Here is a 25,736-nt window from a genome sequence, read left to right on the forward strand (position 1 = left end):
ACCATGTAAGGCAGAGAATGAGATTTCACGTCCTAACTACAGAATAAGTTGCTAAAATAGATTTCTTGAAATATTTTACGCGTACAGCAGAATGAACAGTGTAAATAGGAAAATCCTGATTTCATACTCTAGTTAATGACCGAACACGTGAGTAAAGTTATCACGTTAAATTTTGTTTTTCCCTCCCCAATAGAGTAATATTTATAAAAGACGGATACTTATTTTAATGTATTAGAAATGATGCCTTAACACATTTTTTTTCCCAGTCTGAAGATGGTTACTTTTTTAAATGACAAGGACCAGAGAAGTTATAAAAGCGGAAGCCACCTTTTCATCCGATCTTAGAGTTGTTCATTGAAGCAAATTTACAAAATAGCCAACCACCACCACCTAAGGCGGAGCTCGGTTAAAGGCGCCCCGCCGCGCCCAATTAACGCACTGTTTGGGCATTTTATGAGGATGAGGGCAACAGGCTCTCTGGCTCAAGAAATGTCATCATCTGTAGACTCCAAAGTTCGGGCTCCGAATATCTGCATGACTGCTTCCCCGAATTAACTATACCTATGAAAGCCAGACTTAAAAATCCTAGGGTTGCCTCCAGTTTTACTTTGTCCGAATCCCAAGAGCAATTAAAGTCATTACAGGTCCAATAAAGTAACTGTCGCGGGGGAAGGACTGTCCACGAAACAAGAAAACACGACGCTCTCTGCCTTGGAGGCGGTCGGGAAGCGCGAGCCCTGGGGGCGGGGACTGCGAGCCTCGGCTCCCCACAGGTGCTCAGAAGTCGCCCGCCGCTTCCCGATCACCCGCTCGCCCTGTGCCCTCCGGGTGGCAACCGGCATTTCCCGAGGGCCGGGCTCGTCTCCAAGCGCCGGGCGGACGACACAGCGTCCGTCGGCCCTTCCCGGGCGCTCTGGTCCCCGCAAACTCCGCAGCGAGGGGCGGGAGCCCGAACTCGGCGGGCGAGAAGCTCTGAACAGGGACGCGGCTCCCACCCACTCCCGGGGCCGGCGGCGGGCGGTGCGGGGGCGGAGGAAGGGGCGGGAGTTTGCCGGCCGCTGGCTGCAGGAAGGGGAGGCCGCTTGGGCGTCTGCGCTGCGCTAGGGGCCTCGATGAGCTCCGGGCCGCGGCTCCGCGGGGTTCGCCCTGCAGGTAGGCCGGGGTAGGGGGTGGGAGGAGGTGCCGGACAGCCTCCGCGAGGCAGGCAGGCGGGCGGGAGGCGGGTACTGTGTCTGCCGGACGACCCCGAAGAGTTGCGGGTCCTGGAAGGAAGCTCTGAAGTCCGGCAGGGGCAGCTTATTAGTTTTTTGGTCTAGAAAACCAGCCCAGAGCTTCGCCGTCGCTCAGTGCGGCTCGGGGTTGCGAGCGCGCGCCCCAGCTCTGGGGCGTGCCCGGGCCGCCTTTGTCCTCCGGCGGGTTGGTTATCCCTTTACGGACGTCGGGCGTTTAAACCCTGGAAGGCGGCGGGGCCTGTGCTGGCGCCCCCCTGCGCTTGCTCTGCTCTTTTGGAAAGTTGACTCTCGGAAGTTGGGTCTGGTTTTTTCTACTCCTGAGTAAAAAGTAAGAAGTGGTTGCATGCGTAATAATGGAAGCATAACCAGCCCGCGGGAGCGCCCGGCAGGAGCCCCTGCTTAGGCCCGTACTTGACTTGGGTACAAAAACTGCGCCTTGGCGGTTTGGACAGCCCCAGTGTCTCTCCCACACCCACGACTGTTTGTGGATATGAGTTGAAGCCACATCTTTCCCTGCAGAATAATTAACGGCTAAACGTGGACTTCAGAACTTTCTTCGTGTCACTAATTATATCACTGATAGCTTTAGAAACTTCGAGCCCGGCATAGTGTTAAAAAAAAAAGGAAGAAAGAAAAGGTTGAAACTAGTGGTTGATGCAGAATACCTTATTTCATAGCTTTTTATTCTGTGCTGCAAGAAACCGGGCTTGCCCCTGAGGCAAGTTGTAGGACGTCACCTTGGCTGTTCAGGGAGTGGCCTTGCCCCCGACGGACGGACGGACGGTGCAGGGTCCGGCGGCCACTCCCATTTTGGGTTCCGTGGGTGAGGGGTGGGCAGCAGGGGCAGGGCTCCAGGACGCCAACCACTAGCCAGGGCACTTCCCCCTCCATTCTTTAAATCCCATTGCTTTCCTTTTCCTACCTGCGTCCTTCCTTTTTCTCCACCCCACCCCCTTTTTAGTGTGTTCTAGCCCTGACAAAGCTTACTCAATGTAGGATTATTAAACAGATTCTTGATAGGGAATATGGGTGGAGTTTGATCGGTACTGCAGTGCATGAGGACGATGACCTTGGTTAATGGAGAAGGTTGGGGAAATGAACACTTAGTTTAGGAAGGTAGCTGGTGTCTCTGGTAGGAGGGGTTTAGTTTGATGACCAGAGTGCAGAGACTTTGGAGTTTCCAGGCAGACCTGGTTTTCAGTCCCAGCTCCACTTTAGTGTCCTTGGACAAGCCTGACCACTGTGTGTCATGGGCTGTGGAGCTAAGGGCAAGAAGGTCTAAAGTGGCAGGCCAGCAATAGAGGCTAGCTGGCAGGATTATCTGGAGGCATTATCCAAGTAAGGTGAGGAGGAAAAAGGTGAGATTCGTTTTGTAAAAATTAAACTGTTTCAAGGAGCAAAGAGGTCGTAGGTGCATCATGGTGAAAAGGAAAATTGCCTAAATCAGAGGCAAGGAGAAGTGAAAAGAGGTCAAGAGACAAGTTTAATGATGGACCCATTTTTGATGAATAGATTGCAGAGGCACAGGAATTTATAGGTGTTATATAGGGTATGTCCATTGAAATTGATTTTTTCCATGATGGCAGAGCGCTCTACTGTCTTAGACAGTTCATTTGTATTCCTGCAGTGTAACGATGACTTTGTTAAAGTGTCCCCTTCCTGAAGTTTGTCTGCTGAGGACATGCAGCCTAGAATGACCACAAAGAGTCACGGAATATTAGTTTCTGTGGAACCTGAGTAAAACTTACCAACTCCAGTAAAGTGTTGGGAACTTAGGTTTTAACATCTGTGTCCATCACTTTCTGTTCTTGTCGAACAAACTGCCAGACTAGAATGGCGTGTGGAGGAACGCCTGGGTGGCTCAGTTGGTTAAGCAGCTGCCTTCGGCTCAGGTCATGATCCCAGCGTCCTTGGATCGAGTCCCGCATCGGGCTCCTTGCTCTGCAGGGAGCCTGCTTCTCCCTCTGCCTCTGCCTGCCATTCTGTCTGCCTGTGCTTGCTCTCTCGCCCTCTCTCTGATAAATAAATAAATAAAATCTTAAAAAAAAAAAAATTCGTATAGAATGGCGTGTGGACCTGGCCATTGACTGCTTCTGCACAATGTGGGGCGCTTGCTAGTATCAGAGCCAGCTCTGAGCTAGCCAGGGTCAGAACTAAAGTTCTCAGGGCCCAGTTCCCCCCACCCACCCCACCTCCATGATACTAACAGTAACAACAAAACACCTTTAAAAAATCCCTCAGAGATTGCCATGTCTGTTAACTTTGAAACTGAATGTAATTTTAGGTTATCTGGGGCAACCTGAAACTAGCTATCTTTCCTAAATCTATAGGTCATGTCTAAGCTGAGGGCATTGTTTGAGACCATCCAGATGGGCAGCTGAAATTACACCTAGCCAAGAGGATTGGTGCAATTCCTTCCTCAAGACTGTAAAAAATGAGTATTTTTCTTTGTGTGGATGTCATTTATTTACATAACTGTGTCCCGCCAGGACAGTTCTCGTTTATATTTTTTTAAAAATTAGTTTTGAAGACCCAGTCGAGCGTACATCTCCCAGTGCTTTCACCCTCCATGATCTGAGTTAGTTTGGGGACCGGCCGTTTGGCACCGCTTCCCTCTGTTATGCTTCAGGCTGCCTTGGGCTCACTAACCGACGTGGAGCAGGGGGCCGGAAGAGGTGGGCTCCCGGGTCCTCTGCTTTGTGTGCCACGTTGGAGCTAAGTACTTTCCTAACGGGGCAGGTTTGTAGGGGGATGAATGAGGGGACTGTCCTTCACACAAGGATTGAATGGGTTTAGTTTGAAATGTTTTTTTCTTTATCATATAACTGGCTTAAAGAGGTGGGGTAATTAAAAGGAGGTGGATCCTGAACCACTTTTGAAAATGGAAGGAGAGAAAATTCCTCTGCCTTAGTAGAGCAGCGTGGAGAGTTGGAAGTAATCCCAGGGGATGGGGTGTGCAGTAGGAAGTATTCAGGACAGAGCAGTGTAGGGAGGAAGAGATTTCCTGGGCCGAACTGTGTGATGTGGGAAGTCTCTCCAGAAGAATGGTGTATGTGGTAAGGAGCTGTCCCTGGTGAAGTAATGTCTGGTAGAAAGTGCCCTCGTGCCAGGTTAGTATCCCATATAGTGCACTGTCCGATGAGGAAGATTCCCTGTAAAGCCACGTGGGGAGTAGGAGCTCTGGGAGAGCGGCGTGGGGTAGAAACTATCCCAGTAAAGCAGTGTGTTCAAAGAGCAGTGTGTGGAGCAGCGGGTGCGCTGCAGGGGCGGGCGGAGCAGGAGGTGTATTCGGTAGAGGGTGAGTGAAGCGGGTCTCCCGGGGGAGCACTGCGCGGTCCGGAGGTGTGCGCGGGGGCAGCAGTGGCTGCTGGGAAGGATCCCGTTATCTTGGGTAGAGCGCGGTCTTGGTAGGGAGTGTTTCCCAGAGGCCAGGGCGTGGGGTACAGGATCCCAGGTAGAGCAGAAGGTGGAGACAGGCAGCACGAATTGTGTGCTCTCCTCTTCAGAGCACTGTGTGGTGGTGAAGTTTCCGCGTAAAGCAGTTTGTGGAGTAGGAAGAGTAGGATGTAGCCTCGGGTGAGCGGCTTGTAGAAGGGGAAGTATCCCCGGGGCAAAGCGATTCCCCCTCCCCTGGGATTCTGATTCTGAAACTGCAAATCTGGGTTAGGATCCAGGAATGGACATTTTATCACCCACACCAGGAACTAATACTGAGGTTGAGAAAAACGGATTTAGGGTCTACTTGACAGCAGAGGGCCTTCGTGGGTTCCTGGCTGGATGTGGATGCCCGGTGGATTCCAGGAAGAATAGGCCCCAAAAGCGAAGGTGAAGGGCGTGGAATTGAATTCCAGCCTCCCCCTCCCAGAGCAGAACAATCAGGTGTAAGGGACAGACGGGAACGGGAGCCTCCTGGTTCCAAGGTGATGGGTGGGAGGGTCTGTTGTGCTACCCTCCATGACCTCAAGGGAGAGAGCATCTTATAATACCGTTAATATTTGTTTATTCCTTACTTTCTCTCCCCTGGGGCTGTTAAGTTTATGAGGTTAAAACAGTCATTGGTGCCTGGGCCTTTATTGTAAGAGATGCTAGACTGTGCTGTCCAGTACAGAAGTTACTGGCTATGTGTGGTTATTGAAAATGAATTAAAAATTGAGTTCGTTAGCTGCACAAGCCCCATTTCAAGTGCTCGGCAGCCACCTGTGGCCCGTGGCTGGCATATAGGACAGCACAGGTGCAGGAGTCCATCAGCAGAGAGTTCTGTTGCACAACACTGCTCCAAGGAGTAGAGGAGGATCCAGTGAAGGGCAGCCTACGGGGTGGGGAAGTCTGATCACAGGTTGGGGACATAGGGTCCCCTTCATGGGGTGGGTTGTAAATGCATGTGTTTCATTTGGGAGATCCAAAATTTAAGCCTTTGCCCTTGGCCCTTCCCTTCTCCAGACTTCTACCTCTTACAGCCCATAGGGTAATCCAGTATTATCCCTACAATGTTTGTTTCCCTCTGCTTTTAATTGCTTCTCGGTTATATGGACTATCTGCAAAAACATTTTCTGCAGAACAGTTCTATATTTCGTATGCATTGGTCCATAATCACAGAACCATGTCACCATAGTGAATGTATTTGCATACTGTTTTTTCCATTTCTCTTGATAATACTCTTTCCTATTTTGCCAATAAGAGTTCAGGGTGAGAAAGAATTGAGCAATTAATTTCTAGTCATTTATTATGAAGCAGTTTCCCTTCCTATTTCCCCTTTTCATACTTTTAAACCAAGCAAAACTAGAAGGATTTACAGTGCGGGAGGACTGCTGTGTTTTTACCACAAGTCAGACAGCAAATTAATAAAATTCAACTTTTTTTTTTTTAAGGTGAGGAACAAAATGTGACAGAAATGGACGCCTTCCGTAAGAGGTAAAAATGTGCACTTTCATAATGAAGGCTTCTTTCTTTGCTGACCGTGATCAGTCTACAAGAAGCAAGAAGGGTACCTGGGAGCTAGTAGAGCCGAGAACGGCAAGTGTTAGTGTTGGGACCAGGGGCTGGTCGACCTGTGGTTTGGCTGCTGCCTTTGGTCGTTTCAGGACCTACAGTGAGGTTCAAAATATCTGGAAGGACTGGGGGTCAGGGTGCTGAGGATGGCTGCTGTTTACCCATCTGTACAGAAACATATCCGGGTTTTCCTTGCCAGAACAGTGGTGAGGCTTGCCCAGTGCACACCAGAAGCATGTCAGCCTAGCAGGGGAGGTGTAGACAGCAGACCTCTGTCTACCCTCCACACTGATACTGGGCTTGGAGGAGCTCATTATTTAATATGACTTAAAGTGGTTATTGTTTGAATTTTTCCTTAACAGTGAAATATTTGATCCGGCAGAAAAGTACAAAATGGACCACAAGAGGAGAGGAACTGCTTTAATCTTCAACCACGAGAGGTTCTTCTGGCATTTAATGTTGCCAGAACGGCGGGGCACCAGCGCAGACAGAGACAATCTTACACGCAGGTACTGGTTTTATCTACGTGTCAGGAGCATGGGATATTTAAGTGATACTTACCAAAACTTGTCCACATTGAGGAAATTACCTAGCAAAAGTACCTGAGGCTGTGCCTCATGAATTTCCTTCCTCACCTTGTTCTGTTAAATGTTAATGGGCTCACCAAATTGCCTGAATTTCCTTCCTCACCTTGTTCTGTTAAATGTTAATGGGCTCTGCATCGTTACATCATTGCACAGCAGACAGCAACATTCTGACTTGAATCAGTTATGAGTAAATCCTTCCCAACTGTGGATGCTCAAGGAAAACCATCATTGTCATAGTTCATTCATATTTCATTTTTTCTTTCCTCCTGAAGGTCAATCTGTAGGTCATAAAAACTTGTATAGATGTAGGTGTTCCAAGTAAATGCAGGTATCTGACCACTGTGAATAACTCCTACACTAATACCCAGTTTATCACCAGGTTTTCAGAACTAGGATTTGAAGTGAAATGCTTTAATGATCTTAGAGCAGAAGAACTACTGCTCAAAATTCATGAGGGTAAGTAGTTTTCCTATTTATCTTCTGGGGGAATGGAGTATCCTATCTATAAAGGCATCCAGATAATTAACTGTGTTGTCAAAAAAGTCTTTCCAACTAATTTAGCGTGGGTTACAGGTTTAGTGTGCCTCTCTGCTTGGATGTTACCCACCAGATTTAAGACGCTTACAAAGTGTTATGCCTCCAAAGTGTATGTTTAGCATCCACTTATTACAGTCTGTTATTCTAGAAATGAAGGAAATGACCTTCTCATTTGGCAATTAAAAGTCAATGCAAACACTACAGATGCTGGGCTGTCATGTTTCAGCGGACTCCTTCCATACCCAAGTGTTTTACTGGCCTCAAAATATTGTGGATTTTTTTTTTTAATTGTGGATTTACATATACTGTGTCTAAACTTCTTTATCACGGCACAGTAGGTAATCTAACTTACGTTTACCGTAATTACTGCATGCCATGGATTTTCAAGTTATTGGCAATGGACTATTACAGTATTTATGTATTTAAACTGTAGGGCTTTTTAAAAATTAAGTGTGATACATAACATCAGTTTCAGGTGTATAGCATGATTCAGTATTTGTATACATTGTAAAATGGTCACCTTTGTCTTCTCACCATACAAAATTACAAATTACATTTTAAAAATTTACGTAGCCACTTTCAGACTTTCAGATATATAGTAGTAGTATAGGCGCTATGCTGCCCCATGACTTATAATTGGAAGTCTGTACCCTTTCACCCACTTACCTTACCTGCCAGCAACCACCAATCTGTTCTCTATCTGTAGCTTTGGTTTTTTTTTTTTTTTTAGATTCCACCTGTAAGTGAGATCATATGGTATTTGTCTGTCTTGGATTTCTTTCTTTCAGCAGGACACCCTTAAAGTCCACTCTTGTTATTGCAAAGGCTAGGATTTACTTTTTTATGGCTGAATAATACTCCGTTGTGTGTGCGTGTCTATGTATCCGGATACCTATATCCCATTTTCTTCCTTCCTTTCACTTATGGACACTTGGGTTGTTTGCACATCTTAGCCATTGTGCTTCAGGGAACTTGGGGGATGCAGGTGTCTCTTTCCAAATTAGGTTTTCTGTTTTCATCAGTGAATTCCAGAAGTGGAATTGCTGGATTGGATGGTATTTCTATTTTTAATTTTTTGAGACACCTCTGTACCAGACCTCTTTGACCTGCGGGTGTTCGGCTTTGCTCACCCTCAGTGCTGCAGACAGGGAGCGAAGCCGGCACGCTCCCTAGAGGCGCAGCCACACAGAGCCATTGACCAGAGTGTCACCAAGGCCTTTCCAGGCCACCCTCAGCTCTCTGCTCCGTGACATATATTTTGTCGCCACAGTCCTCCCAATATGTTTTTCATGTCATTATTCTTTGCTGCAGAAAAGCTAATGAAATTCGTTTTTAAACTCTCCGAACTTTTAGTAGGTTTTTAAAAATCAGAGACAGTATGATATAAATTATTCTGTTTGATTAAAGACTAGGTTGTGTTTCATTACTTCCTTTTTACAGTTATTAAAATAAATTTTCCGGGGCGCCTGGGTGGCTCAATGGGTTAAAGCCTCTGCCTTCGGCTCAGGTCATGGTCCCAGGGTCCTGGGATAGAGCCCCACATCAGATCTCTGCTCAGCGGGTAGCCTGCTTCCTCCTCTCTCTCTCTCTCTCTCTGCCTGCGACTCCACCTACTTGAGCTCTCTGTCAAATAAAATCTTTTAAAAATAAATAAATAAATAAATAAAATTTTCCTCATCCATCTGTAACTTTATTCTTGTATTAGATTGAATTTTTGTAGGTACATAATAAACGTCTTCATTTCTTTGTGAACTACTGGCTGCCTTTATAGTGTCAACCTCTAGCCACACGGATGCCGACTGCTTTTTATGTGTTTTCCTGAGTCATGGTGAAGGCAATCACATTTACGCATATGATGCCAAAATTGAAATTCAGACACTGACTGGCTTATTCAAAGGAGACAAATGTCAAAGCCTAGTTGGAAAACCCAAAATATTTATCATTCAGGTAAGACTGATTTTGTTATAATTTTTTTGAAGATTTATTTTTTTCATTAGAGAGGCAGAGGGAGAAGCAGGCTCCCCATTGAGCAAGAAGCCCAATGCGGGGCTTAATCCCAGGACCCTGGGATCATGACCTGAGCTGAAGGCAGACGCTTAACCATCTGAGCCACCCAGGTGCCTGATTTTGTACAGTCTTAACAGTAAAGTCCATGGTTTTGTACACGTGATTATAGAGAATTAAAGCCAATTTTGAAAGTAACTCTCCAATAATTGGAAAGGCCCTTTTGGCTTCCCAGCCAATCAGAGTTACAATTATTAGTAATTCCCCTTAGTAGTAATTCCTTCTTAACAAGGAATAAATGATAAAGATTTTCAGTTTATTAATAGACTGACATTTGAAAGGACTTAAAATAACCAATGTGCCACAGTCCAGCCCCACATCAGCTGGAGCTCCCCGAGGAAGGGTCTCTGGTGTTAGAGCACTGTGCAGGGAGGCTAGTGGGCAGACTGCGGAGTGGGCAGAGTTCTGGTCCTAGCTTACTTCACCCTGTCACCTTTCCCCTCCACTACACTGGTATTAGGGATAAGATGTGTCTGGGCCCGAAGGATCTCATCTGGCACATCAGTAAGGAATCCGAACAGTCTTCTTGTGCTGTAGTTCTGTATTTCCATGAATAGCACGGGGGCATGGCCACATTCCAGCTGCCATCAAGCCTTGAGGGGAGGGGGCGGGGGGGGTCTCTGGGAAGTTGAGGATGATCCATGGTTTCCTGTTGGGACAGCTGCCTTGGAGTATCTGTCACATATGGGCAGAGTTCTAGTTCTAGAACTTAAGACAGGCAGTCTGGGTTGGAGAAGTACATTTGAGAGTAAGGAGGAGGTGAATGGTAATGGCAGCCATGGGCGTAGCTGAGTTTACTCTATCAAGTATAGCTTGAAAAGTGAGTGCAAAACAGAACTGAGGGACAGCAAAGAGCAGAGGAAAGATGATAAGGGAGACACCCCAGAGAACGGGAAAAATCAGGGAAAATAATGACATGATTGCTTCATGAAAAGAGGAGTGGCTAGGGCTGTCAGAAACAACAGAATTCGAAATAACTAGCAGGCTGCTGGTGAGAGCCACAAAGGAGGAAAATGTTTCACCAGGTTACTTCTCTGTGCCTCCGATTCTTCATCTGTGAAAGGAGATAAAATAGCACCATCTCATGATGTCGCCGGGAGGCTCACTCTCCAGCTCACTGCCTCTGAGCTGGCAGGTGAGAGCAGCACATTCTAGGGGTGTTCTAGGCTAGATAGGAAGACAGTGGAAAATAAGGGCTGAAAAGAAGCCTGGGAATAGGAAATTAGATTAAAATCTCCCAGTAGAAATGGAATATTAGGACGCCTGGGTGGCGCAGTTGGTTGGACGACTGCCTTCGGCTCAGGGCGTGATCCTGGAGTCCCGGGATCGAGTCCCACATCAGGCTCCCAGCTCCATGGGGAGTCTGCTTCACTCTCTGACCTTCTCCTCGCTCATGCTCTCTCTCACACTCTCTCTCTCTCTCAAATAAATAAATAAAATCTTTTAAAAAATAAAAAAAAAAAAAGAAATGGAATATTAGGGATCTTCTCTTTAACACCAATCACTCATGACATTTTTCTTTCAAAGCTTGTAAGTCTTGGCAGCTTTTGCCCTATTATTATTTGCACAATAAATAAATAGCTTATAACTCATTAAGCATTTCAGAATGAGAGATCCATTTAAAATGCACTGTCAAATCTTCTTAGGTCACTGTATTAAGTGTATTAGGCCCACCAGAACAAAGTACACAGCCTGGGTGGCTTAAACAACAGAAATTCATTTTCTTACAGTTCTGGAGGTTAGCAGTCTGAGATCAGGGTATCAGTTCTCCTTGGTTTGGACGTGGCTGTCTTGTCGCTGTGCCTTCACATGGTCTCCTCTGTGCCCTAATCTAAGACACCAGTTATGGTAGATTAAAATCATAACAGACCTCGTCTAACCATTATCTCTAAATACAGTCACTTTTGAGATACTGAGGATTAGGACTTCTATATATAAATGGGGGGATGACAAAATTCAGCCATAATAGTCATTTAAGAGTATAAATTAATGTCAGCCCATCTATGAGTCAGGATTAGCAGGTAAGAATTTGAAACTCCACTCTAAAGTATGAGCAAAAAGAAAAGGGCACAATAAAATTGTCTTCTTGGGTCACATGGTGTCCTTTTGACAATTTATGGTAGCAGCTGGGTAAGCACAACCCAGTCTGGGCATACATTCCCTGATTGAATAGAAATACTAGGCAAAGACCACAGTTTTTAGAAGAAGGGGTGCATCTTTGGTCCTGCAGTGTGGCTGATCCATTAGAAATTTTAAAACCACAGAGGCTTTCTCCAGAGCATACGTTTCCATCAAAACAATTTGGTATACAGTTGAGGATGCCAATTTTTTTGAAAACCCTAATTAGAAGAAAACCTAAGTGGGGAAAACCAGTCAGCTTTGTATGCTCTGAAACTCGATGGCGTGGTTTCTGACGTACCTATAAAGCAGCTTCTGTTGCTGCTGACATGATGAACATGATGAACGAAAGGACACATTGACTGTAAGCCTGAAGCACTGGGAAGGAGAGCTTAGGTAAGACCAGAGAGTGGTTTTTCTTCTAGGCATGCCGGGGAGACCAGCACGACGTGCCAGTCATTCCTCTGGACGTAGTGGATCATCAGACCGACGCACTGGAGGCCAACGTCACCCAGGTGGATGCGGCCTCCGTGCACACACTGCCTGCTGGAGCCGACTTCCTCATGTGCTACTCTGTGGCAGAAGGTGGGTGGCTGTTCACTACCAACCACAAGTGGGCCGCAGTGATTTGATCCTGGCGCTCACAGTCTTAGAAGAACAGATTTCTTTGATCACATGGCACAGGGTGATCTCAAGTGTAGAGTGACTTACAGAAAAATCATTCCTGAGAACCGTGGCAGCTTAAAAGTTATATTGAATATTAGCTGCCCGTTATCATGATGGTGTCATAGTGGTATTTGTGGAAAGCGTTGTTGAAAACACTTAGATGCTTGCTGTTCCTTGCTAGGGCAGCAAACTGTTTTTCTTTCCAGTCTCGTGTCAGAATCACTGCTTGGCTACTGTGGTCTTGGGACTTTTCAGGAAACAAAGGAAACTACTTAGAACTAACCCCATTTTTATAAAACTATATAAACCAATCCCTTTCCCATATGACACTAGTCAACAGAGAAAAGTTTTGAAACGGACATATCTTAAGTCTTTAAGAATTGTTGAGAACTTCTGTTTCTGTAGGGGTGCATTAAAAACTCGAAGTAACCAAAAGCCAAAAATACTTCAGTGTCCTTTTCCTTCCTTTTAGGCTATTATTCTCATCGGGAAACTGTGAATGGCTCGTGGTACATTCAAGATTTATGTGAGATGCTGGGGAAATTTGGCTCCTCCTTGGAGTTCACGGAACTCCTCACTCTGGTGAACAGGAAAGTCTCTCAGCGCCGAGTGGACTTTTGCAAAGACCCAAATGCAATTGGAAAGAAGCAGGTTCCCTGCTTTGCCTCAATGCTAACTAAAAAGCTGCATTTCTTTCCGAAATCTAAATGATAGGGACTATTTTGTTTTATGTATCTATATTCAAAACAGATTTTCCATCTTTTTATATAAATAAATACCACTAGGTTGAAATTTATGATAAAGCGATTTATAGTCTTAAAGGTTTAATGAGAACTTTAAAGAATAGTTCATATTGGTATTAGACATGGTGAAAAGGTTTTGATATATGTGAAATGAAATCCTCAGGGAATTACTATAAAAATCCACAAGGATTTGTAATACTTGATTTTTATAGTAAATCACAAGGTTACTCAAAATATCTGGCTGATTTAACTTGTATTTTGTTTTTTATAAAATTTTTATAGTGTTTTTAAAGGTTTTTGAAATCCAAGAATTAGTTGTTTTTCCTTAATAAAATATTTGAAATTCATATTTTAATTTTTCTAATTCACTTTCTTATTTAATTCAGAGTAGAGTTTTACTTGGTCATACAAATTCATCTACATATGGATTTCCACTTTTTAAAAAGATGTTATTTATTATAGAGGCTGGGTGGCTCAGTGGGTTAAACCGCTGCCTTTGGCTCAGCTCAGGTCATGATCCCCATGTCTTGGGATCACATCCCACATCCAGCTCCCTGTAGGGAGCCTGCTTCTCCCTCTTCTTCTCCCCCTGTTTGTGCTTCCTCTCACTTTCTGTCAAATAAAGTCTTTCAAAAAAAAAAAAAAAGATTTTATTTATGAGAGAGAAAAGACAAGGGGGGTATGGAGGGGACACATGGAGAGGGAGCAGTAGACTCTCCACTGAGGAGGGAACCCAATATGGGGTTCAATCTCAGGACCTTGAGTTCATAACCTGAGCTGAAGGCACAGCTCACCCAACTGAGCCACCCAGGAGCTGCCAGTTTTATCACTTTTTATACAGAACTTCAACTCTAACATTAAAAAAAATAAAACCTTTACAGAAAGATATACCATGATCATGGATTGGAGGTTTAGTAATGTTAAAATGTCCATCCTGCCTACTCTATCAATTGACAGATTGTCATCCCTATCAAAATACCAATGGCATTTTTCACAGAACTAGAACAAAGAATCCTAAAATTTGTATGGAATCACACAAGACTCCAAATAGCCAAGGCCACCTTGAGAAGAACGAAGCTAGATGTATCATGCTTCCCAATTCCAAACTATGTTGCTATTCCAAAGCAATAATAATCAGCATGGTACTGGCACAAAAACAGATTCATGAAACAAAACAAGAAGCCCACAATCAAATAATCTTTGACAAAGACAGCAAGAACATACAATGGGAAAAAAGACAGTCTCTTAAAGGGGCATCTGGGTGGCTCAGCTGGTTAAGTGTCCAACTCTTGGTTTCGGCTCAGGTCATGAGCATGGGATTTTGGGATTGAGCCCCATGTTGGGCTCTGCTTAGCACACGGTGTGCTTCAGATTCTCTCTCCCTCTACCTCCCTCTGTCTCTCTCAAAGTCTTTAAGAAAAAATGAAGTCTTAAATAAATGGTGCTGAGAAACTAGAGAGCTACATGGAAAAGAAGGAAACTGGATCACTTCTTACACCATATATAAAAATAAAATCAAAGTGGACTAAAGACTTGAATGTGAGAACTGAGACCATAAAACTAGAGGAAAATATAGGCAGAAAGCTCTTGCACATTTGGTCTGAGTTTCTGCTCCCAGGCAAAGGGCAACAAAAGCAAAAACAAATAGGACTATGTCAGACTAAGCAGCTTTTACACAACAAAGGAACCCAATGACACAAAAAGGCAACCTACTGAATGGGAGAAGATATTTACAAGTTACATACCTGATAAAGGGTTAATATTGACATTATATAAAGAACTCATTCAATTCACCACCAAGAAAACAAAAACCAATCCAAATAAAAAATGGTTAGAGGACCTGAATAGACATTCTTCCAAAGGAGACAATCAAATGGCCAACAGACACATGAAAAGATGCTTAACATCACTCATTAGGGAAAAGCAAATCAGCCACAATAAGCTATCACCTCCCAACAGTCAGCATGCCTAATCTCAAAAAAACAATAAGCGTGGGTCAGGATGTAGAGGAAAGGCAACCCTTGTGCACTGCTGGTGGAAATGTAAATTGGTGCAGCCACTATAAAAAACAGCACGGAGTCCCCTCAAAAATTGAAAAATATTAATACCATACAGTCCAGTAATTCTACTAGAATTACCAAAGAACACAAAACCACTAATTCAAAACAATATATGTATCTCTAATCACTGCAGCATTATTTATAATTTGCTAAGCTACAGAAGCAACCTCGGTGTCCCTCAAGAAATGAATGGATAAAGAAGATGTGTACAGGCATATCTCATCTTTTCATGCTTGGCAGGTTTGTTTTTAACAAACCAAAGGTCTGTGGCAGCTCTGCCCTAAGCAAGTCTACTGGCACCATTTTCCCAAAAGTATTTGCTTATCTCGTGTGTCTCATTATTTTGGTAATTCTCATAGGTCAGATTTTGTTGCTACTATATTTGTTTTGGTGATCTGTGATCTCTGAGTTTACTATTTTAATGGTTTTGGGGTGCCATGAATAACACCTATCTATGACAGCAACTTATTAAATGTGTGTCTTCTCATTGTTCCACTGACTAGCCATTCTCTCCCCTCCTTGGGCTTCCTGACTTCCTGACCCACAACAATTCTCAGAGTAGAGGTCACTGTAGGATTATTAACAGGCCTAAGTGTTCAGGTGAAGGGAAGAGTCTAGGTTTCTCACTTTAACTCAAAGGGTAGAAATAATGAAGCTTGGTCAGGAAGGCATGTTAAAAGCCAAGATGGGCCAAAAACAAGGCCTCTTGAGCCACACAGCCAAGTTGTGAATGCAAGGACAAAGTTCTCAAGGAAATGACAGTAAATTTGGGAGCTGTAAGAAAGTGGAACGCCTTACTGCTGATAGAAAGTTTGAGTGATTTGGTCAGAAGATCAAACCCACCACAGCATTCCCTTAAGCCAGTATAAGCTAAATCCAGAGCAAGACCATAACTCTCTTCACTTCTGTGAAGATTGAGAGAAGTGAGAAACCTGCCAAAGAGAAGGCAGAAGCTAGCAGAGGTTGGCTGGTTCTGAGGTTTAAGGAAAGAAGCCATCTCCATTACATAAAAGTGCAAGATGAAGCAGCAGGTGCTGATGGAGAAGCTGACAGTTTTCCAGAAGATCTAGCCAGATGATTCATGAAGGTGACCACACAACAGATTTTCAGTGTAGATTAAACAGCCCTCTTGCAAGAAGATGCCATCTCGGACTTCCATAGCTAAACAGAAGTCAGTATGCCTGACTTCAAAGCTTCAAAGCTCCTCTTGTGAGGAGCTGATGAAGCTGGTTACCATTCGGAAAATCCCAGCTAGGGCACTTCAGAATTATGTTAAATCTACTCTTCCTGAGCTCTGTAAATGGAAAAACAAAGCCTGAGTGATAGCACAGCTGTCTACAAAATGGTTTACTGAATATTTAAGACCACTTTTGAGACCGACTACTAAAAAAAAAAAAAAATTTAGAAGATTCTTTTCAAAATATTACTGCTCACTAACAATGGGCCTGGTCACCCAAAGCTCTTATGGAGATGCACAGTGAGATTAAGGTTTTCAATTTGGCTAACACAACATTCATTCTGTAGCCCATGGATCAAGAAGTCATTTCAAATTTCAAGTCTTAATATTTAAGAAGTACATTTTGTAAGGCTGTAGCTGCCATAGACAGTGATTTCTCTGATGGATCTGGGCAAAGTCAATGAAAATCCTCTGGAAAGGATTCACCATTCTAGATGCCAGTAAGAACACCTGTGATTCATGGGAAGAAGTCAGAATATTATAAACAGGAGTTTGGGAGAAATAGATTCCCACCCATATGGATGACCAATACAGAGCCAAGACCAAGTTCAGGACTCCCTTGCTCCCATCTTGTATCCCCACCTGAAATGATTCCCCTTGGTCCCAAATTCCACCCAAAAGGCAAGGCCCACCTTTCCCAAGTGGTTTCTCTGAACTCTGATCTAATCCTACTGATGGTCTTGTCTCCCTAGGAACAGAGTTCAAAGGCAGAACATGTTCTAAGGACTCGTCATAATGCTTAACCTGGTGATATTCATTATAAAAACATACTAGTGCATCCTCTTAGTTTAGTTATAAGACACCAATATAGTAGTGATTCAAAATCTCCATGTTTCAAGACACTGACAACACAGCAAGTGGTCACTGTGCACTGTTACAGTTTGCGTACAGGAAGTTTGAATCTGATTTGATTGAAAGACAAACTCTGAAAACACTGGGAGCTTTGGGTCTTTTTTTTTTTTAAATAACAAATCTCTAATATCAGGTTATCACCATCACCCTTTCTGGCCCACAGACCCCGAAATCCCAGACAATGGACCAAATACCATTAGTTGTAAATGAATGAAGATTTATCATCTTCTCTGAGTAGGTGCTGAAATCTGGCTCTGTGCACTTGGGCTAACTAGCCTCTCCGTACCTCCATTTCCTTATTACGCAACTGGGATTAAAAACAGCTACTCTCATAGGATTATAGGATTACAAATACGTATACATAAAAGCTTGCATCAGTACTTGACAGCAAATAAACGCTATCTATCTCAGTAGATACTACTTAAAATGAAATGTTTCAAGTGACATTTTATGATAACTTTAGCTATGTTTAATGATCAAGGGTCTTGGAACAATCATGTATTTAAAAATAAATTAATGACAAGACAATTCTAAAGGAAGCCGAAGAATAAGAGTGAATTCCACGCACCCTGACCATTCCCCCTCGCAGGGAGAATGAACACAATGTCTGAGGACGAGGATGCTTAGCTCAAGTTCCAAGCCCCAGCCCCAGCCACAGCCACTCTGACTTGGACTGACTCAGCCAAGCTCCTTCTGGCATTAATCCCCGAAAAGTCATGTGAATCCACAAACCAAAAATCTCAAATGAGAACTTCAAAGAATACCTGTGTTTTTGCCAGCATTTTTTTTTAATTGACAAAAGACACTAAAACAATCAAATTCAAAGAACTATGGGACTCAAAAAGTTCCAGTTTCTAAGTTGTGGAATCAACACACACTGGAAAAATTCAATGACATTTAAAAATCTAAGATTAATTCTTTTCATTGATTTCCTCTCCTTGCATTCGCAAACAGAGGGAGTGGCGCACCTGTTTCAGGGATTCCGTAGCCTGTCAACGGGAAAAAGAAAAAAGTACGTGATCAAAGAGAACGAGAAACAGCATTATTGCAGGAGAGGAATTCTATAAATTTAATGCATCCTTAGGTTAATAAATCTATTGAAACTACTAATGGCAAATGTCTACAGTATTTTGATGAGTAGGGATCCTTTCTGAAAAGAGTTTAAGGCTTCTAATATATCCTTCAAGTTCTTGCTGTTTGCTGTTCCTTTTATAATGGTTTTTCTAGTTCTTATTTGAAAAGAAAAACACTGGGACCAATCATTCTTCCTTCTTCCTCAACATTACTGCCTTAAAAGAATACTTCATAGGTGCTATGTTTTTTTAAAGATGTTATTTATTTATTTGTGAGACAGAGAGCGAGAGAACAAGCAGAGGGAGCAGCAGGTGGAGGGAGAAGGCTGCAGGCTCCCCAGTGAGCAGGGAGCCTGATGCGGGGCTCGATCCCAGGACTCTGAGATCATGACCTGAGCTGAAGGCAGCCGCTTAACCCACTGAGCCTCCCAGGAACCCCCACAGGTGCTACTTTGAATCTTAAACGCCCAGGACTATCAACCAGTGGGAAGAACATCCATCCTTTACCCTCCTTGGATTATATCATTCAAATGTAAGAGGACCCGCCAATTAAAAATACTACTATATTTTTCTTAAGTAGTGATTTTAGAAAATTTTAAAAATTGTTAAAGGTTTTATCATCCCCAACTCTTGGATTACAAGTTGAATTCTAGAACTTGTTTTTTTAATTTGAGAGATGGGCAGTTTAGAATGTTACAAGTAACAAGAGACATTATGAATATTGGCTATTAAAGGAGCATGCATTAGTCAATGGAAGAGATTTTTACTGAAACGTTTTTCTTTTAAAATTACTAAGAAGAATTAAAAATCTAGTTAATGTGTTAAGAAGCGTGTAGCATCTGAATCAAGCTAATGAGTCCACTGAGAGGCCAGAGTAAAAGCTGCCTGAGATACAGATTATGTGGAAGACCCTCAGAGCACAGGCTCCAGAGTCAGGCTGGTGGGTTCATAGCCTTGTCTCCCCACTTTCTACAGTGGCAAGTAACTAAGCACCTCCCTTTTCTCACCAGAAAGATGGAAAAGATGAAATGAGGAGTCCATGTTGACTCTTATTTTTAAGGAGAAGAAGTTATAAACACCTTTAAAAAGCTTAACATGTTTTACCGATGTTCATCTTCCTAAAAGTCTACTTTCTTTTATGTTTTTAAGAGTTGGGCTTGAGGGGTGCCTGCCTGGATCAGTTGGTTGAGCTTCCAACTCTGACTTCAGCTCAGGTCATGATCTCAGGGTTGTGAGATCCAGCCCGGCATCAGGCTCTGTGCTGGGCATGGAGTCTGCTTAAGATTCTCTCCCTCTCCCTGTGCCTCTGCTCCAAAATAAAATTAAAAAAAAAAAAAAGGAAGAAGAAAAAAGTTGAGCTTGATATTGGACAGTTTTCTTTAAAAACACATACTCAGAATGTGAATAGAAATCAGAAATAGAAACAGAAATAAAAAATAAGAACTGCTACTGGAAACTATTATTTTACGATCTCAAAGTCATTTAAGACATTTCCCCCCACACATTAAAAGACATCCCCATGCAGAATATGGGAGTCAAAACCAAAACTGTAGGATGTAAAATTAGCATCACACACTGTTTCACTGAGCATCAACTGAAACATCAACTGTTTCACTGAGCAAAGCAGGGTACACAGAAGTCTACTGAGGACCAAGTCTGAACTTGGGGATTTCCCTGATACTATGTTCCAGCTCCCAAAGAGCCCAAATAGGACCAGTCACAAGAGGTCGTATTTCCCACAGGGTACCTTAGCAAGATCTTCTTTTAACTTGTTGTACTGCACCACATCAAAATGTTCTTTCTTTGATTTCTTATGGAAGAAGTGCAGAAACTGCCTCCTTTTAACAGCTGAGTAAGTATAATCCTAAAAGGAAAAAAGGGGGGAGGAAAAAAAGAACATGTTTTATATGAACATAATGTCTCTGTAAGAAAGACACTTGCCTTAGCAACACTAAAGCAAAAGAAGGCAGATGAGTAAAATATTTGCAGTGGCCAACAGAGGAAGCATAAGGCAACACAAGGAAAACATTTCATCTTGCTTGAGATCAGCGGCTGCTCTCAAAAGCAAGCAAGCTGGGAAGAGGAATCACACATATTGGGATAGAAAGGAGAAAAAGGAAACTGTTTTGGCAAAATAATCATGCAATGAAAGCTAAAGTTACTGAGTGTTTCTGCAATACGTATTCAATTTTATTTCTAAAGACACAGAACACAATTTGATGTGTTTATCTCCACGGAGAAATTTATGAGTTGTACTATTTATTTCTCTAAAGAGGTTATCGGTTTTCTGTGCTGTATATGCGCTATTCTTGTGGAAAACAACAACAGAATTTATCAGCTTTTACAGACCCAGAGAGCAATTCAGTAAATAAAAAAGGTTTTATTGCTCATTACTTCAGTTGGATATGGAATTATTTGCAAAACATGTTCTAACTTACCATTTTCCTAACAAACTACTCACCTGGCGAGTGATGATAAAGTATGCAAAAAAGACCATGGAATTTGCAAATGTGATGAAGTATGTCACCGGTTCCATGATATCCCAGGAGTAGACCCACCAAGTGAGCCAGGCCAACGCCCCGCCCTGAACAGACAGCAAGGCTAACCCGGTCCATAAAAGTCCACTGGTTTTGGCTTCTGAGCGAGCTTCGATGCCAGCTTTTATCTAAGGGGCAAAACCAGCCTGGTTCAGCTTACAGGGTACCCAGTCATAGGGAAAGAAAAGAAGGAACAAAAGTAAAGTAACACCTATCTGATTATATTAACAAGGTCTGATTTAGGGAAAAGTTATGAAACAGACACATTTGGGAGTGATCACTTATTTCCAATTCAGTTCATTAAATGAGCCATTTTTTTAAATATAAAGGTAATATCTGCTTGTGGGGAGAAAAAATTAAGTAGTATAGAAGGGTATACAATGGAAAACTCAAGACGCTGTCCTCTGAAGCCTGAAATGATAGGCCTATTCTCTCTGACCCAGCAACTGCACTTCTAGCAATGCATCCTGTAGGTAGCCTTGCTCACACATGGTCGATTTCAGGTGCTCAAGAGTAAAAGACTAACACTTGTGCCTACATCTACCAAGCTACTGGGCAGCAGTATCGAGGAAACTATGTACCCGTGCAGAGATCCTTCCAGCATACACTGTTAGTGAAAAAAGGGGAGGGAGAACAGTATATAACAGTGTATGCCCTTTTCTGAAAAAGGGAACAAAATAATGTATTTGACTTGTGTATACACAGATGAAGAAAATCTGAAATGATCCACGGGTGTGGGGATATGGCAGTAGGAGGAAAACTTTCCACTGGCACCTTTCCTGATTTTCAAATCTTAATACAAGTAAATATATCATCAACTTTTTAAGAAGTGAAAAATAAAAATGTGGGTACACACAATTCAACAAATAAAATTTCAAAGTCCCTCGCTCTACCATCTCCTAGGTATCCTTAGACGATACTATTAAAAAAGTTTATCTCCAGAAACTTCCTACTCAGATACAAGGATATGCAGAAGACACCCATCCGGTTTTAAAAGTCAGAGGGGATTGGAGGTTTACGAGACGCCGTTTTTTCCCTTAAAACAGACTCCAACCCCACCTCCCCAAAAAAGTTATTATCTCTTTTCCCCTCCATCAGTGATTAACTTTGGATGTTAGGAAGCCATTGCTAACTTTCCAGCTGTCTGTATGGTAAGCAGAGCTGGGGCCACGGGCCTCTCCTCCAAAAAAGAAACTGGGAATGCTTGTACATCCAGGCCCATTTGATACTCATTCACAGAGGCAGTGTGGCCAGCGGCAGAAGGCGGCGCGCATACTGTTCAATATGGCAGCATCCAGTGGGGCCGCCATGCACTAGCTCTGCACCTTTGCGGTCTCTGCGACTGAGAGGCAACAGTACACACAGGCTCATTATGAGGACTGAAGGAGAAAGTGAGCCTATGTAGGGCGTTCCCCCAAACGTTCACTTAGCAAGTGCTCAATCAACAGTATTATTTTCAAAGAGCCTCAACGGTGATGCTTCCTAACCTGTTCAAGAGGTTGCAGTTGTCCCTTCAGGTGGTCAATAGTCTCCAGTAAGTGGTGCTCTCTCTTTTTCTGAAACTCTTCTAAGTGCAAAGCCATGAACAGTCTGTGAACCAAGGATTTCACATTGTCCATCTCTGTAGCATGCTCCATACTCAGCTTCTCTGAGAGAAGACACAAAGGGTACATAAGGCAGTTACCACACTTCTTCCTCCAGGCTCTCGGAGTCCAGGGAACCCAACCTGTGTGCCCGTGGCTGGCAGCCTGGGCACTCCAAGCCCTAGGGAGGCATCTGGGATTGGCCTTCCTTCCTGTCTCAGGTGATCTGTCCCTCCCACAGAAACAAAGGCAGGAATGGTAAATTATTAGACAGTAGGTTTAAACTTCATTATGTTTTTTGTCTTTTTTTTCTTTTGTAATATGACTTTACCGTTTCATTAAAAATCTTCATATAGGAAAAGGTAGTCATCTATCGGAATCCAGGTGCATGCCTCACCTTGTTTGTAACACTTTAGAGTTTATGGGATCATTTTGTCATTGTTTCAAGTTTTTATTTAAATTCTAGTTACTTAACATCTAGTGTAATATGGGTTACAGTAGTAGAATTTAGTGATTCATCACTTATGTACAACCCCCAGTGCTCATCACAAGTGCTCTCCTTATGGTTATTTTTACACCTGACTTCAACCTAAGATCCCTCCCCCCTTAGACTCCAGCCATTTATCCAAAAATCACTTTAGGATGCATGGGGAGGGAAGCTAGTATACAAACATGTAAATGATAGTATAATATGTGTAATATACATTTTGAAAAGCAATTAAAGTGTAAGTTCTTTTCAGCAAGATGTAGGTCTGAAAGGAGGTTCACACTGAGAAGAAAGGAAGTCAGTTTCTAAGTTATTAACAAAGTTCTCCTGCCTATGGATTTCTCTTAATCCTTCCGCCTCTTTGGATCAATAAACTCCCTCCCACAAACTTCCACAAACAAACTGGGTTGCAGTGCTCCTTTCCTAAGGACCATAACTGTTGCCCAGCACTACAGGAGAACTGGGGCCGGGGGCAGGGTGCAAGGCGGGACGGCCAGTCATGCACACCTGCTGCCCGGAGAGGCTTAGCACCCCGGGTTAAGGACTAGCTCTGTGAGCCTCCAGTGAGCCTCCAGCGCCAGCAGGGCTCCAGTTATTTCCCTTTTATCTCCACACAGCCTCCAAAACACTATCCTGGTCTTTACTCCCTTCTACATTCCAGGCTACAGCTGCCACAAAGAAGTGAGAAATCGAAGTTCCCTTCTAAGCTTCTGAGATTTGTAGAACAGTCAGAGCCCTTTTGTTTTGATGGGAAATGTAATGATATTTTAAAAATCTAAAAAGAAAAAAAAAAATTAAAGGTCTACATAGAGAAGAAAGGTACAGATGGGACGCAATCCCTTCCCTAGCTGTGGAGCATATCCAGGACAGACAAAGCCAGACACTAAAGGGATCAGGATAGATTTTAATCAGTAACCACTGCAATGAGGGAGAGGCTCCAGGGTGAAATGAGCTCAGACTTCTGTTTGCGCAGAGATGGCTGCTGTTTTCAGGGACAGGGGTGAAGAGGGGATGTCAGGGGCTTAAGCAGAGTCAGGGAAGGGGAAATCCACAAAAATCGGGCGTGAAGGTTGTTGGTTAACGTGACTAATGTTTGTGTTGTTGATGAGCACTTAGGCGGAAGAGAAACCAACAGGGGGCCCCGTGCAAGTCCAAGCAAGGCAGCAACCCAGCTGGCAGGGAGAGCAAGAGTTCCCTCCCCGGGCATCAGCGTTTCAAAGGGGAGTTTCTCAGGTCCTTGAGATGACAGTTCCGGACAGTAGAAGCTGTACACTTCAAAGCCACTGAGAAAGTATTTAAAATTGCAAGCTTTCCCAAGTAACTGCTGTAAGAGGGTGTTCAGGGACCTGTCTGCCAATCACCAGGTTTTCCCTGAACAAACAGGAAGTTCTCCCGACAGTGTTGCACTTTCCCAGGCAAGGATTTTAGGAGGGCTGTAGTCTAATCCTAGGGATAGGCCCTCGAGCTGCGAAACCATGCGGGTGTCTGTTCAAGTCTCTTAGGGGCAGGGGGTGAACAAAATCATTTGTGTGGAGAATCTGCAATCTTTTTTCTAGGTCAAGGCTAAGGTCTAGTCAAGAAGAGGGCTCAGAGGCGCCTGGCTCAAGTATGGTCAAGTCCCGCCCAATGCGGGACTCAATCCCAGGACCCTGAGATCATGACCTGAGCTAAAGGTCTTTGTTACGTGACACGAAATGTTCATCTGAGTCCAGTGACAAGCTATCGTCTTTCAGAAATGGTACAGCAAAATTCGTATGGTGTATTACCAACTCAAACATTTCTCTAAATAAATAAACGTTTCTCTGTGCTATCACCTAGCAAAAAACCAGAAGCTGTTTATTCCTTTTAGAGGTGTCTTCAATGTGGATTTCATTTTCATATCCTAAATTTTCAAATCTAACTTGGCCAATGCTTTTAGAAAAGATGGAGTTTAAATACATTTTTTAACTCCAAATTTATAATTTTACAAACTGAATTTTCCTTCAGTCCAGTATAATTCCTCTGTCATCTTTCTTCCGACCGTATCTCCTGTGCCCGTTAGCTGAATTCCCTTTGTGAGACTGAGTCAGTCCAACTTGGTGTTCAGCGAGGAACCTGGTAAACCAGAGGCCAGGGAGGCGTGGGACACACCGGAGCGCAATCCCAGCAAACCGCCCCTCCCGGGCAGGGAGAAGGCTCTCCTCTCAATGAACAGGCAGGAGCGAGGCCTCAGTTTAGTCCCCGGGGACCTAAGGCTTGTGACATGTTGGGGCTTGCAGGAGAGGAAAGTCAAGTAAAACAAAAAGATGCCCTTGAAAAAAAATCATTTATTTCCACTTGTTTCCTCAAATACTCAACCCAGAGAAAGGAAGCAGAAGGCCTTCCAGAGTACTGGTGACTCACTGAACATGAACTTTCTACCTTCACAAGGATTTCCATTTCTGTATTTCTCAACTTCCACCATCTTTCTCCCTTTGAGGTTAAATACTGCCCTGATTTTTTTTTTAAGATTTTATTTATTTGACAGAGAGAGATCACAAGTAGAGAGAGAGAGGAGGCAGGTTCCCTGCCTAGCAGAGAGCCCAATGCGGGACTCAATCCCAGGACCCTGAGATCATGACCTGAGCTAAAGGCAGAGGCTTAACCCACTGAGCCACCCAGGCGCCCTACTGCCCTGATTTTTAAGAAGAATTAACAGAAGAAGAAGGTTCACAGCTGTTGAAAGGACGGATTCATTTTAATTTCTCTATTCTTGTTTGTGTTAGAAAATTCTGTAAAATTTTCAAACACACAAAATTTAAAAATATTTTTTTCTCTTCAAAGTATCTTCAAAGAAGTGGCTGACACCAACTATGGAGTACAAGATCAGCCTGGACCACCTTACACCAGAAAATAAGAAAAAGCTTGAAATAAAAATGGGAGGCAAGTCTCAAGATATGGGAGCCCTGGTGTTCAACTGTACCAGTTAACCACTAGTGGGAGCCCCCTTAAA

General features: G+C 43.5%; 2 protein-coding genes across 4 annotated transcripts in view; one reads left to right on the top strand and one right to left on the bottom strand.

The window, feature by feature from the left end:
- The first annotated feature begins 1,033 nt into the window (after positions 1-1,033).
- Positions 1,034-13,393, top strand: CASP6 (caspase 6). The gene is made up of 7 exons (XM_044224277.1): positions 1,034-1,152; positions 6,101-6,143; positions 6,584-6,730; positions 7,188-7,264; positions 9,117-9,292; positions 11,953-12,112; positions 12,666-13,393. The coding sequence occupies exons 1-7, from the start codon at positions 1,113-1,115 to the stop codon at positions 12,902-12,904; spliced, it is 882 nt and encodes a 293-aa protein (XP_044080212.1). The 5' UTR covers positions 1,034-1,112; the 3' UTR covers positions 12,905-13,393.
- A 4,461-nt stretch (positions 13,394-17,854) lies between these two features.
- The window catches only part of MCUB (mitochondrial calcium uniporter dominant negative subunit beta), a 106,511-nt gene continuing 98,629 nt past the window's right edge, over positions 17,855-25,736 (bottom strand). For all 3 annotated transcript variants that reach the window (XM_044224278.1, XM_044224280.1, XM_044224279.1), the window contains exons 5-8: positions 22,183-22,343; positions 20,620-20,823; positions 19,906-20,022; positions 17,855-18,074 (exon numbers count right to left, since the gene is read on the bottom strand). In XM_044224278.1, the coding sequence (XP_044080213.1) occupies positions 17,997-18,074; positions 19,906-20,022; positions 20,620-20,823; positions 22,183-22,343 (560 nt within the window). In that variant the 3' untranslated portion in view covers positions 17,855-17,996. The remainder of the gene's footprint in view (positions 18,075-19,905; positions 20,023-20,619; positions 20,824-22,182; positions 22,344-25,736) is intronic.

This window comes from Neovison vison, chromosome 11 (genome assembly GCF_020171115.1).
Source record: "Neovison vison isolate M4711 chromosome 11, ASM_NN_V1, whole genome shotgun sequence".
Lineage (NCBI taxonomy): Eukaryota > Metazoa > Chordata > Mammalia > Carnivora > Mustelidae > Neogale > Neogale vison.